At 35.6% G+C, this 14,512-nt stretch overlaps 2 protein-coding genes across 7 annotated transcripts in view; one reads left to right on the top strand and one right to left on the bottom strand.

The window, feature by feature from the left end:
• The window catches only part of ZRANB1 (zinc finger RANBP2-type containing 1), a 59,714-nt gene extending 55,511 nt beyond the window's left edge, over positions 1 to 4,203 (top strand). For all 3 annotated transcript variants that reach the window (XM_063307330.1, XM_063307331.1, XM_063307332.1), the window contains one exon: positions 684 to 4,203. In XM_063307330.1, the coding sequence (XP_063163400.1) occupies positions 684 to 902 (219 nt within the window). In that variant the 3' untranslated portion in view covers positions 903 to 4,203. The remainder of the gene's footprint in view (positions 1 to 683) is intronic.
• Positions 4,204 to 5,216: 1,013 nt separating this feature from the next.
• The window catches only part of CTBP2 (C-terminal binding protein 2), a 228,680-nt gene continuing 219,384 nt past the window's right edge, over positions 5,217 to 14,512 (bottom strand). For all 4 annotated transcript variants that reach the window (XM_063307327.1, XM_063307328.1, XM_063307326.1 and 1 more), the window contains one exon: positions 5,217 to 6,663. In XM_063307327.1, the coding sequence (XP_063163397.1) occupies positions 6,483 to 6,663 (181 nt within the window). In that variant the 3' untranslated portion in view covers positions 5,217 to 6,482. The remainder of the gene's footprint in view (positions 6,664 to 14,512) is intronic.

A 14,512-nucleotide genomic window follows, 5' to 3' on the forward strand; every position in this document is an offset into this window, starting at 1 on the left:
TAGTTATAGAAAGTTGGATATGAGTAGCATACAGAAGGTATATTGATAGCCAAATTATACTTTATACTCAGGAATTTATGAATGAGAGATATTTTTAAAAAGCAGCTATAGCAATTAAACTTTTGAGAAAATTTTGCAACTAGAAATAGTTAACAGCTATTAATATTATTGTTGTTAACTAGAAATAGTTAACAACAATAGTGCCCTGTTAATGAATCATATCTAGAAAAGTGGAATGAGAATGCCTGCACAAGATAAGCCAACTTCCTAGTAACATTTAACTATACCATTCTATTAGGAATGAAACACTGGAGTAGCAGTTGAAATTGTGGGTTTTTATTAAGTTATTTGATGCATGGTTACAGGTAAAATAGGCTTTTATAACTGGACCTGTAAAACAGAACTGTCAAATTACTTCAACCTTATCTTACAGAATTTTTTTTAAAAGTGTGGTTTTAACAGGTTGGGGATAGATTGTCATAGAAGATATCTATATGGTTGCTAGGAGTTGAAAATGACTTGATGGCACATAAGCAAGTCATCAGTCAACCAATCAAATAATTATGCAGTTAGGAATTGGAAACTAGACTTTGAATCAGTCACAGCAAATGTTACACAACACTTGTCTATTTTAGCTGGCAGTAATCTAGATTGACTATGTCATCTGTATTCTTTCTCTGAAGATTGGTAATGAGGAACAACAAGAGAAGTTGCTTAGGGAGTGGCTGGACTGTTGCGTGACAGAAGGCGGAGTCCTGGTTGCTATGCAGAAAAGCTCTCGTCGGCGCAACCATCCCCTGGTAACGCAGATGGTAGAGAAATGGCTTGACCGCTATAGACAAATCCGCCCCTGTACATCCCTTTCAGATGGAGAGGAAGATGAAGATGATGATGATGAATGAAAAAAAATTGAGATACCTAGCTGCATATAATGTATGGTGACAACCCCAGCTCTTGGAGCAGTCTAGCAATTTGTTGCATGGTGACCCAATTGTAGCAGGAAACATCCTGCATAGGATTTTTAATCAGCATGGGAAGAATTCAGAGGCTCATCTGATGCAAGAAGGAAGTATGTTGGTTGGACTCATTTGTATAAAAGAAAAAAAAAAGCTAAGCAAAGCCCTAATTTTATTACCAAGACAGAAAGCATTTTTCCGGTCGTACATCTGCCCTTAAATGTACCACGTGTGGTTGTGTAAGAAAGTTGTGTAATAGGAAAAAGTGTAACCAGCATCTTAAAATTATTGAAGGAAATTCTTTTGAATAAGGGCACTTAAAAGCACATTGTTGATTAATATCTGTTCCTTTTGAGACTTACAGTAAAACTTGATTATTTTGCATCACTTTTTAAGCATTCTGACATGTTTCCTTGAAATAACATTTTATATGAAATCTTGCTAATGCCCAGGTCAGATCATCAGATCATGTGGCTTTTTTTTTCTTTTTTGTTGATGCCATATATCCAGAGTAACTCATACATGTTAAAAATGTATTGTTCTGTTAAGTTTTAATATTGTGCCCATTACAGTATAATAAAATGAAATTTTAAAGGGAAAACATATGGAAGGGATGATGAATTTTGACTAAGTGAACTGTTTTCTGTAAAGACTTCTCTATTATCCATTACTACTTTGTATCACAACTTTGGAATAGTTCCCCCCCCCCATCAGCCTACTTAAATAGTAAAAAAAAAAAAAATGCTGTTCCAGAGAACTATATGCTAAATAATTGTGTGGAGTTTGTTAAACTGAACTGCATTTTGTCCAAACCCGGTCTTGCTGTGAGTTGTACTATAAAAATTAATATTTTATCAAACCTTTCCCCATGCAAGTTAAAACTGCCTCCACTGAGGAGCATTCCTTGGTCATTAAAATTGAGTGAGAAAGCACTTTGACTGTTTCCTTAAAAGCCTTCATTCTAAAGTTTGTTGGGAAGTCCTGTATGCTATTTTTTCTTAAAATGTAATCTTCAGAATTCTGTGCATGTTGATTGATTGTGGCCACATCTGAACTGGTAAGCTTCCCGAAACTGTCAGTTCAGAGTATATTCTCCAGTAGAAAAATCTTTTTATTATACTTGATAACCTTAGCTATGCTATATTGAATGGATCTACCCCTATCCAGAACCTCACTGTAAGAACACTAAAAATTGAATAGTTTTATATGCAAAAAGTAGATCCTGATAAGCACTTTGTAAAGACCTATGATGGAAATGATGACATGGAACCTCTTGTAAGATGAAGTCCCTGGTTTTAAGAACCTGAACAGAAATTGTACTGATGTTTAAATGGATGTAAAAACATAAGAGCCATTCTGAATTAATTGCTTTTTAAAACAGTACATTTCAAGCAATTGAAAATTAAACAAAAATTTCTCAAAATAATTCTGCTGACAAATAAACAGTGAAATTTTATCAAGGTACTGTGTTGAAACATATCAATACATTTTTCACTCTTATAGAAGCTTATTAATGTTTTATACAAACAAAATCACATTGACTTGTGATAAATTTACAAAGCAGTAGAATCGTTGGATTTCTTTTCCTAAAACAGGTTCTGCTTTGATATATTCCTAAGTTTTTCCAAAGACAGTTAAAAGGGGTATAGTTTTAGTCCTCTGCCCTACCCTTTATTCTTGACAATGAAATTCCTGCATTCCTGAACTAGTAGAATAAGTTAGGTGATTATGCTTGGGTAGGATGAAAAAAATTGAAATGATGCAAGTTGTGCTCCGAATCCAAGTTACTTCTCAGTTCTAACTGCAATTTCCAGCAATGAGATATGGCTGTCTTGGATATAAACCTTACTTTACTTTTGTTCACCCTGTTACAGGAGGAGAAAATGTTTAGCCATATTTAACTAAGGCTTTGGGCATTTTCTTGAATAAAAGCATTTGGCTGCTATCAGGAATTTAAAAAAAACAGCAATATACATTTTATTTTCATGTTACACAGCTATACAAGCAGCAATATACACATTTATTATATAGTCACAGTGCATCCTTTTGAGGCTCAGAGGAAGTCAGTGGTTTTATAGATTGTAATTCGCTGCTGTTGCAGCACAGCAGCATAGGCATTAGCAATTATAGCTGTGCCTTGAAACACTAATTGCAATAGCACATAGGCCTCTTGTCTGATGTAACATTTTTTTAAAGGATCACATTTTTTTAAAACTTGGGGGTGTTCTGACATATCCCTGCTTTAAAACTAGAGGTCAGGTTTCAGTTTGATTTTCCTTTCATACAGTAAATTGTTAAGTTTTAGTAGAGTGCTCCAAATTAAATTGTTATATTGCTGATCCATCTTTTGAATTCTGCTAATTTTTTTAGCTTTAAATACCTACAATGTATTTTATCTTGTTGCGATATTTTGTTCCATGTCTTACTTCAAAACCCGCTGTTTTCTTTTTTTAAAAAAAACCACTACTTCCAGGGTTGGTATCAAAATGATTTCCCTTCTTGCCATCTCCACCATTTTGTATGGTATTTTTTTTTCAAGGCCTTGTTTTACTGCAGTGGATTATGCTTTCTGAATTACACCAGTATTTTATAAATTCTTTTAATGGCATGCGTCTTCAGTATCATTTAACTTAGATTTATCATAGTAAGATAACTTTTCGAATGGCAACTGGTATACAAATTTCAACATAAAGTTTCCTCTAGATATCCATTTAAGTGGGGAGTTTTTCCTTCAAATTAGTATCTAGAAGTAATACAAAATTAACTGCCTCCACCCAGTACATTCACTGATGGTAGAACATCCTACAACAAACATGGTTGGTTTATTCAAGTATTATTTTTCATGAGTGCTAATTATGCCTATTTGGAATGCTATTTCCTTGTTTAACAAAGTTCCAATAATAGCAGCTTCTAAAAACTCACTGCCAGTGTAAATGTTTTCTTCCTTCACCTTCATTTGTGTGACTTCCTAAATGTTCTTTGTAATTCATCAGTGTTCCTTCTCCTGGTTGCTCTATACTGGTGTCTATGGTAAGTTACACACAATTGCAGTGTTAGATCATTGACACATTTATGAAGTTGACTCCCTTGGATATGTTCAAGCTGGTAATGTGCTTTTCCATCGATTCAAAACAAAATACAAGTTTTGTACCAATGATTTGTTTCCAATTTCTGCTTTCATAGTTTATTTTGTGTGTGTGTCCCTTAAGTCTACTCAAATCACATTAAAAGTTCACTGACAAGCTAATTTTAGTATCAGAAATCTTAATGCCCACAAATATTTGTATAGTTTCATGACTGAACTTCTATGACACTGGATTGTAATTTTAGTTTTGTGATTTTTTAATTTATACTAACTCCTGCCTGGACCAAGTTTTTCTTCTTCTTTCACACATTGCCACAGACCAAAACTTTTGCTGTTGAAGGAAGAGGGCAGTGTGTCTCCACTTGAGCTGGTGGCAGGTTCCTCTTTTCTCTTTTCATTTAAAGCTTCTTTCCCACACAGCATGGTATGTGCTTTTGGAAGAACATTGACTATAGTAATTATAAAGGTTTTAACACACACGAACTATTTTAATCATAGTAATCTTCTCTACAGTTCTTCAAGTTCAGAATGACTCTAGAAAAGGCCCTCTAGTGAGTTTATGTGGCTCATATGAAATACAAGTTTTGCTCTCATATTGCTAGCAACATAATGGACGGTGGTCGTAAAATAGCTGTTAATTATCCATATTAGTAAGGTGATTATGGGCCACTTGGCATGAAAGCAGATTGATACTGACCAGTCTAAAATGTCATTTACCTTACTAATTTCTTAAAGCTAAATGGTAACAGGGCTTTTAAGAGTGCACCTAGGGCAAGAACGGTCTTTTGCTTATATTGCCTTGCTCTTGGACTATCTTGCATTCAGACACATGATATTTCTCCCACTACACATTACATTCTGCTATGATGAGGAAAAGACTTTGTGCGCACAGGGAGAAACACTTTCTCCATGTTGTCCTGGGAGAGTTCTGAGTGCCAAATGATGTTTAATCAGGTTCACCCTTCTCAACTCTCAGCCAAATGTTAAGGATTCTCAGAGATTTTAGGTGTACTGATTTCTGGGGTGAGGCATTTTTGAGAAACTCAAAGCCACCATCCAGTTTTATCCTAGATGTTCAATAGTTTATGAAGGATGAAAATTTAATCTACTACTAAGGATTCTGTAACATGTTCTCATTTAGAATTAGTTCAAGAACATTGAGGGCCTGGTCCAACTCAAATTATAGAAATCGTCACTTTTTATTGAAAACTGCACTGAACGCTATATGTCCACCTTTACAATAAACAAATACAGTAACGGTAATACACTAAAACAAAACATACTTCTGGTAGCCATTGGTTCTGGTTTTGTTTTGTTTGGGACAGCTTTTAAAACTTTTATCACAGAAACAGGAATGTACCCATACAAAGGCTCAGAATAGGCCATCTTTTTCAACAAAAAGGTGATGATTCACAAAAGACTATGAATATAACATGTAACTAGTTGATACAAATCTAATAGGATTTGTTAAAATCAGTCACATCTAATATCACATTTTGAAGTGTTCTTGTATAAAATACCACATGAAGAAAAGAAGACTTCAATGTCTAAAAAAGTGGGTTTTGTTCATACAGTCTGACAAGTTACCATAAAAAGTGTTTTTTTCCTGAGACATAAGGAAATGCAACATTCTTGAATCCTTTCCAGCTCAAGACTTTTCCACTCAATAAAATAGCTGTGGATTTAAAACTGAGAAAAATATATTTGAATATAAATGTGAGACTTAACACTTTTTTGCATCATCAACATGTGTTATTGAACGTACAGCTACTTTATTAAGTGTATCTTGTAGGAGAAGCATCAATTTCTGCAATTAAAAGGCAGTAAGTTAACACAGGCCTTTTCCCCTCCCCAACTATATATCTGTAATTAAACTTGAGTAGCATCCCTCCAGTAAATCAGTGGCCATATATAACTGTAACAAGCAAAACTGTCTCCCCCTTTGTGGGTCATCTTTCCTCAAGTTGTAGAAAGAGGAGCCAGGTGAATGAGTAAGGAAAGGGCTGAAGTCACAGGATGGCTTCCTCTCAATTATCATGTAAGCTTTGTTAGGGCTGTTAGACATGCTCTAAGTAGTAGATAATTCAATCAGCTGTTTTTCCCCAAAGGGACAAAGAAGATACATATATTATTCTTGTGATTGATGTAAAGATGAAGGAACTTAAATACACAATAACAGAAGCTGATCAGTAATGTTATCAAATCCTAGTTTTCAGTGCTTCAGTAAGCAGATGACTTCTTCAGTTTCCCCCTCCCTCCCTCAAGTCTTGACTCCTAGCTTTTAAATTTTTTTGTGGTGGTGGTGGTAGTTGTTAACACTGGAACATCATGATGCGTCTGTCCAAAATTAGCCTTACAAATTTTGTATCAAATTCCATTCAGTTTGTCATTTTCTTTTCCAACGTCTCTTGGTCCCAAGTTGGAGTGCTTTAAATTGTCTGCTATTGCTCATTTGGATGTTCCCTGTTGTCCCCGTGTTTTGAGGGCTGGTTGGGAGATGGAGCTTGGGAAGGATGTGCCACAGTTGGAAGATTATGGGTAACCGGAATCCCTCCTGGGATGATACCTTCCATAGCTGCTGGAATTCCACCCGGAGTAACACTCATCATTCCTGGTGGATATCTAGAAAGTAATTGATTTTTAATTACAAGAAAATGAATATAGAAACGTTCTATAGAAACAGTTAGGGAGTAATGGCCATGGGGGGGGGGAACCCCAGGACAACCATTATTTGCCAAATAAGTACAATAATAACATCTATTACAATCCTTTCATGTCTGTTCAGAAAGTGGTAATTTATATTTGATCAAAAATATTTTGACAGAGTTGCTCTCACAAAAATGGTTTTATCCCATTTCTTTATTCACATTATTTAGAAGCCTGTTCAAACAGCCAGAATACTGTATATATTCCAGCATTTGGAGAAGCAATCTTACTTGAATCCAAAGCTTTGTCATTTTTTTATATCCCTTCTCAAAAGATAACAGTACAGAAACAGTGGCCAAACTTTTTCTACTGGAAGAAAGAACAAAGGAACGGCAAGTGAAATATTTCGTGCATTAGGTGAACGATCTTCTCTTTCAGAAAACGCTTCAAAGAACATAAATGGAGAACCTAGCTCACACCTTTTGGCTAAATGTGTAACAATGCTTATTTAATTCTATTTCAGAAATTAAATGAAAAATAATAGCAGTCAGTTGTCTAAAAATATATATTTTAAAATTTATTAAATTTTTAAACTAATACAAAGGATAATAAAGATACCAATAATTTCAAACAAAACTGCTACCAGTGGATATGCTCCTTCAAATTTATTTTCAGTATAACCAAAGTAAGAAAGGCAGTTTGGTGTAATGGTTAAACGCACTGGAATAGGAACAAGGAAACTGGAGTTCTAGTGTACCTTAGCCAAAAAAGCCAGCTGGGTGATTTGGGGTCAGTCGGGCGCTCTCAGCCATAGACTGGGAAGTTGAAAAAAATCCTGGAAGAAGGTGCTGGCAAACCACTTCTGAAAAATGTTGCCAAGAAAACTATATGAACCTGTCCATGTAATCACCTGGAGTCAAGATTGATTTGAAAGATAGTAACAATGTAACCAAAATGGCTGCTATTATTTTTCATTTAATTTCTGAAATAGAATTAAATAAGCATTGTTACACATTTAGCCAAAAGGTGTGAGCTAGGTTCTCCATTTATGTTCTTTGAAGCGTTTTCTGAAAGAGAAGATTGTTCACCTAATGCACGAAATATTTCACTTGCCGTTCCTTTGTTCTTTCTTCCAGTAGAAAAAGTTTGGCCACTGTTTCTGTACTGTTATCTTTTGAGAAGGGATATAAAAAAATGACAATTTATAGGTAGTCCTCAACTTAAGACCATTCCTTCAGTGACCGTTTGAAGTTACAACAGTGCTGAATGAATGGTGGTTACAACCAGTCCTCAGAGTTCTGGCCGTCCCAGCACCCCAGTGTCATGTGATTGTGATCTGGGCGCTTGGCAACCAGTTTGTACTTAGGACTAGTCACTGTATCCTGTGATCATGGGATCGCCATTTGCAACTTACCCTGCCAGCTTCCCCAGAAAGTCAATGGGGAAGCCGGCAGGGAAGGTCGCAAGTCACTGGGGTGTCTCCCCCACCCATGCACCTTCCCCGAGTCCTTCTGCACTTGCACTGCATCAGCTACTCCCACAGCCCTGTGCACCCTCCCTGACCTGTGCTGCTCACACATACCCTCGCACCCTCCCCAATCTGCATCCCTTGGGCACCCACCCCTACCCTCCCAGCACCTCTCGAGGACCCCCTCTGACCCTCACCACGCCTCCTCCACACTCCCATGCACCCCCTCACTCTCCCCTCCACCCAGCAGCAGCAGGGACTTGCAAGTTCTTGCCAGCTTCCCCACTGACTTTGGTTGTGGGAAGCCGGCAAGACATTGCCTCGCTTAATGACCGTGGGATTTGGTTAACAATGGCAACTGGGACTGCAGGGATTGCCATTGCTAAGTGATGCAGTTGCACTTTATGACTGCATTGGTTAGTGATAGAAATTCCGGTCCCAATTGTCATTGCAAGTCGAGGACTACCTATATTGAGCAAAATATACCCATTTTTTGTTGCTGTTGAGCTGACTTGCATTTTTTAATCATATGAAACATATTTCAGTTTTCTTAAAACCTGAAGCCACTGGTTTTCTAATACAGGACACTCCAATTCTGTATTCCAAATTATTTGTACAGTACACTACCCAAATTAATCTTCGTAATACGTCTCAGTTTTTGATAATAATGAATTGTGGGTTTAGCCCCTGTAAAAACCTTATAGATAACACTTCTGGAGTTTCAGTGGCTGCTAAAGTATAAACAAATATACCAGATGCTTTAACTAAATATATTACTGTTTGGCTGTTTTTGGTAAAACATATTCCTTTTGTAAAAGTATAATAAGTGAATTACCTGATTAAGAGCAATTTCCCCCCTTTCAGCCCATGATTTCCAACCCCACCCCCTTTTCCTACCATTCTCAGTAAGATTTCAAAACATCAATTTCTCATGAGATCTCAGATTAAATTTTAATGCTGCCCCATTAAGGCCCAAATATTTTTAAGTACTGGAAGTGTTGGAAATATTATTTAGAGCTCAGAGTTGTTCTGAACTACCATGACAGGAATTTGAGAAATAAACTAGTATTATTTAAAACAAATTGAACCCACAATGGAACACTTTCAATATTTTCATTGTAGTCAACAACTGTAGTTACAAATTATGCCTAATGATATGCCTTAAAATCAGGAAAATTTAAACTACCGTTTTCATATGCAAGCTATAGCTTTGAAAGAGGAATTCCGATTGGTTGTTTCTTTTATGAAAAAGTGGTCATTAACTTACTAAGTTTTATAACATTTTAAAGAGGAACCAATGTAGGAATTACTCTGAAAAAATAATCAATCTAGAAGCAGTATTTATTTTATTATTATTCTCAATAAACTCAGGAGTATTTTCATCACTCTCTTGATATCAGTCATCTTCAGATATAGAATCTGAGATATTTATTTCTACTAAAACATTTTTCTTCCTAGGAATTAATATCCCCATGTATTTAATAAAATCAGCACGAAATACAAATCTTATTTTTTTCCCCTTATATTAGATGGAATAGTATTACCAACTGGCATGCATGAATCAAATAAATAAATAAATAAATAAATAATTCCGCATGAATTCAATAAATAAATAAATAAATAAATAATCCAGCCTTTATTATTTTTATAAATAACTCAAGGTGGGGAACATACCAAATACCCCTTCCTCCTCCTATTTTCCCCACAACAACAACCCTGTGAGGTGAGTTGGGCTGGGAAGGAGTGACTGGACCAAGGTTGGCCCACCCAGCCAGCTTTCATGCCTAAGGCGGGACTAGAACTCCCAGTCTTATTGCCCATTATTGAATACGATGAATATCTGTCATATTGATGTACAGTTTCTACAATTTTAAAAATAACTCAAAAATAATTTGTGTATAGTAACAACTGATACTCAAATTCTGCTCTGCACAGTCCCCTAACAGTGCCACAATATCTTACTGAATAGGCCAGAGGTTCCAAGACCAAACTGAGTATTAGCAGAGATACAGCATATCCCTGGTATATGCCCTGTCATGTTTTAATTACGAGATAAGCCCGTTTGCAATCACACAAGCAGGAGATTAAAAATACATTTTTATCCAAGAGATAAATTCAAGAGGAAATCCAATTTTCTTCATTACTTCTACCAGAAATTCTATTTGCTCCACACCAAAATGGCATTTAATGATGACAAAGTGTCTGTTTCATTCTTGCCCACATTAATGATAATAAATCTACCATTATCTGAGGCTTGATTCCCTTTCATAAAACTCACTTGTGCAAGCAGAATTACTGAGGTAAAACCATCTGTAGTCTTCATGCCAGAGTAGCAGTTAATATATTTTCATCAATATTTAACAAAGAAATCGGATGATTGCACAATTCAAAGGTCTATACCAACATCGTAAATAACAATTATATAACATAAAATTCAGTTGGTAAAGCTCCCTTTTGAAAAGATTTATGGTATATCTTCACCAAAACAGGAAACAAACTCTTATTTTATTTTATCTGTACTGGTCAGTGACCGTAATAAAATCAATTGAATTTTATTTTATTTTTTTATAACACTCTACTAGTGTTCTGTCTGGTTCTGGAGCTTTTCTAACTCTCACTGTATCAATAGTACCAAACATTTCATGTAAAGTTAATGGTGCAGCTAAGTTCTATTGACTGTGCAACCAACATTTCTGGAAGATTTATCTCATTTAAAGAGATATCTCTTGCATAAAGAGATATTCTGCATTTTCAGAATGCAAACATGCCCAGAATTCTAACAACTGGTAATTAATTTCAGTATAATCACCGTGAATTACTCCTGAAGAATAATTCAACCAAGAAACCAGTAACTTACCAGATTTTTCTTCCTTTTCCCAGTTTAATGCACTTCAATGGATATTTAGTTTCAAATTATACAACCGATCAAGTTCCATTGTACATGACTTAAATAATTTAGTGTACGATTTCTAGCATATGTATTCAGAGTTTCTTTTTCTTTCATTCTAACTTTCTACAATGTATGTATTGCTGTTTTTTTTTCTCCAAGAGACAACTTATTGTCATAAGTATAAATGCATTCCAAACTAACTTCACATTGGTCAATTTTCTGCTTATTTGAAAAATTCTGCATTTTTTTGTTGATGAACAAATGGAGGATTGTCTAGTGTTATAATACCATTTTTCACTTGGGCTTCTTTTCTCTCAAATCTAGTGGCACTGTTATTGGTATGTGCCCTGAAATTGTAATTTCTGTAATTGTAATTTAATCTCATAGTCTCCTTGTTGAAAAATATCTTTCAGCTAGAAATCATTTTGACCAGATTTATATAAGCAGTAACCTAACACTGTCAGAGGAATAGGGAACTTAATTAAGGAATCCACAATATAAATAAGCAAGAAATTATTGATTTTGACTGGTACAGGTAATCCTCATGTTACAACGGCAATTGGGACTGGAATTTCCATCGCTAAAGGATGCGTTCATAAAGTGCAACATCACGTGACAGCATTGCTTAGCAACAGCGACCCCAGCAGCCACAGTTGCTGTCATAACCCCAGGATCGTGGGGTCGTTAATTGAGGACGACCATGACCATGATGTGGGAAGAGGTGGGAATCCTGGGCAAGCAGGTGGAAGAGAGCTATGGGCAGGCAGGCACTACGGAGTGCAGGAGAGGAAAAGGATAATTGCTATGGAGCACAGCTGGGGGCTATGGAGTGTGGGCAGGTGCCGCAGGTGGCCAAAATAGTGGTGGGGGCAGGAGTGACTTGCGACCTCCTGCCAGCTTCCTCATTGCCTTTACTTGTGGGAAGCTGGCAGGGAAGGTTGCAAATGGCGGTCACGTGACTGCAGGACACTGCAACCATCGTAATTGCAAGCTGTTTGCCAAGCACTGAATTGTGATCATGTGACTGTGGAGACACTGCAATGGCTGCAACTTTACAGACCAATCATCCCTCATTCAGTGCCATTGTAACTTCGAATGGTTGCTGAATGAGTGATTGTAACCTGAGGACTACCTATATTGCATAATTCTTGTTTGGAAAATGTAGATTACCAAGTGGTTTGGATAAATCTTTATGGACCATCAAAAGACAAAGCAAAACATCACTGTTTTGCTAATGTTTTTGTACTGAAGGTGGACTAGAGTATTGTTTCTGGGGTCTGTAAATTAACTTTGGATCCACTGTTGGATTAGAATAAACCTTCTAGAAAAGAACAAATCCCCATTTTCAAACATTCTTCAAGATTACATTGAGAACTCAGTTTAGTAGATATGTATATGTGTATATCTGTGTCTGTGTATATTATGCCAGTTAAATTTAGTAAGCAAGAATATTTACTCCACATGGCAAAATTATTTTTTAATACCCCAATTCATGGTTAATTCAAGAGAAAAATGTACAGTACTAAATATTGTAAAAATATGTGTGGGTTTCTCTTTAATATGATTAAAGTATATGGCAGGCTCCTGAATCCACAGGGATGACTGAAAAATAAACTCATACATAGCTAGTTTTGAAAGACTAAGGAGCCTTTATAATTGATTTTCTCTAATAAATGGTGCTGCTGTCAATCTTCTTGAGAAGGAAGGTAATTTAATAGAATCACAGAGTTGTAAAAAGCTATTTTGGCCATCAAGTTCAACCCCCATTCCATGCTGAATTAAATCAACCAGGATAGATAGCTGTCCAACCTTTCCTTAAACAAATCCACTGAAGGGACCTCTTAGAATCTATTATGTCAGACTGTTCTTATGTTTAGGGATTTCCCTCCTGTAACATTTCATGAGAACCTACATCTATAACTTAAACCTGGTTCTAAGAACTTTATTAGTTTTCAAAGTATAGCTTTATAGTTTTTGGTCTTTATCTTAGTGCTGGAAGTTTTTAATAGAGATGTTAGAAGAGATGAACCAATAAAGGGATTAAAGATTAAACAAGAGGTTTTTAAATTGAGGGCTTTTGCTGATGATTTAGTTTTGATATTACAGGATCCTTTGGATACTGCAGAACATCTGATGAAGAAACTGAAAGAATTCAGGTCACTGGCAGGTCTTAAAGTAAATAAACAAAAAACAAAAATGTTATTTAAAAATATGACCTCATCCAATCAAGAATTGCTGATGGGTAAGATGGGTTTCCAGATTGAAAAAAAGGTTAGATACTTGGGGGTGATTTTGTCAACTAAGAACAGTATGTTGTTTCAGAATAACTACTGTATGCTAAAATTTGGAATGATGTGAAAAAAGATCTGTCAAGATGGGGAAAACTACAATTGTCTCTCTTGTGAAGAATATTTTTGATTAAGATGAATGTTTTGCCTGAGATGTTGTCTCTTTTCCAGACCATACCAATTTTGTTGACAGATTTACCATTTAAACAATAGCAGAGAGTTATTTCGAAATTCATTTGGCAAGGCAAGAAACCAAGAATCAAATACAAATTGTTACAAGATGCCAAAGAACGAGGAGGTTTGGGTTTGCCTATTTTAAAATTGTATTTTGATGCCTGTTGTTTGCTTTGGACGAAGGAATGGATAACTTTGGAGAACAAGAAATTATTGCAGCTTGAAGAATACAAATTAAGATTCCGGTGGCATGCTTATTTGTTGTCTGATTAAGTTAAAGCTAATAAGGATTTTAAGAATCATTTTGTCAGGAGTGCCATACTGAGGATCTGGAATAAATATAAGGTAAGATTGTCTCCTAATGTACCATTATGGTTGTCACCTCAAGAAGCATTCGTTAGAAGAGAAAATGTGGGAGGAACAAGTTGGTTATAGTATAAAGATTTGTAAAATTTTGAAGAGGTAAACCAAAACGTAAAACAAAGGAAAGGTTAGAGTCGGAAGGTTTCACACATCATTGGTTTACCTATGTGCAATTGTCAGAACATTTTAAACTGGATAAAAAGAACTATACATTTGATAATGAAACAACTCAACTTGAAATGGAACTCTGTACAAATGATGAACATGTTATTACTAAAATGTAAAAAATGTTGTTACAGATGAATTTGGAAGATGAGCAGGTCAAAGAATGCATGATTAAATGGGCTAAGAACTTTGGGTATAATACTTTGTTGGAGCAATGGGTAAATATGTGGAATACAGGTTTGAAATTTACTTTGAACTATAATTTAAAAGAGAATTTTTATAAAATGATGTATCATTAGTATTTAACTCCTTATAAGTTGTCAGAAATGTATAATGGTGTAACAAATGTTTGTTGGAAATGTTCAGAGAGTGAAGGAACCTTTTATCACCTTTGGTAGACCTGTGAGAAGGCTAAAAAGTTTTGGGACCAAATATGTACTACTATTCAAAAGATTCTCAAACTGAACATACAAAAAA

The sequence above is a fragment of the Candoia aspera genome, chromosome 6 (genome assembly GCF_035149785.1).
Source record: "Candoia aspera isolate rCanAsp1 chromosome 6, rCanAsp1.hap2, whole genome shotgun sequence".
NCBI classification, from domain to species: Eukaryota; Metazoa; Chordata; class Lepidosauria; order Squamata; family Boidae; genus Candoia; species Candoia aspera.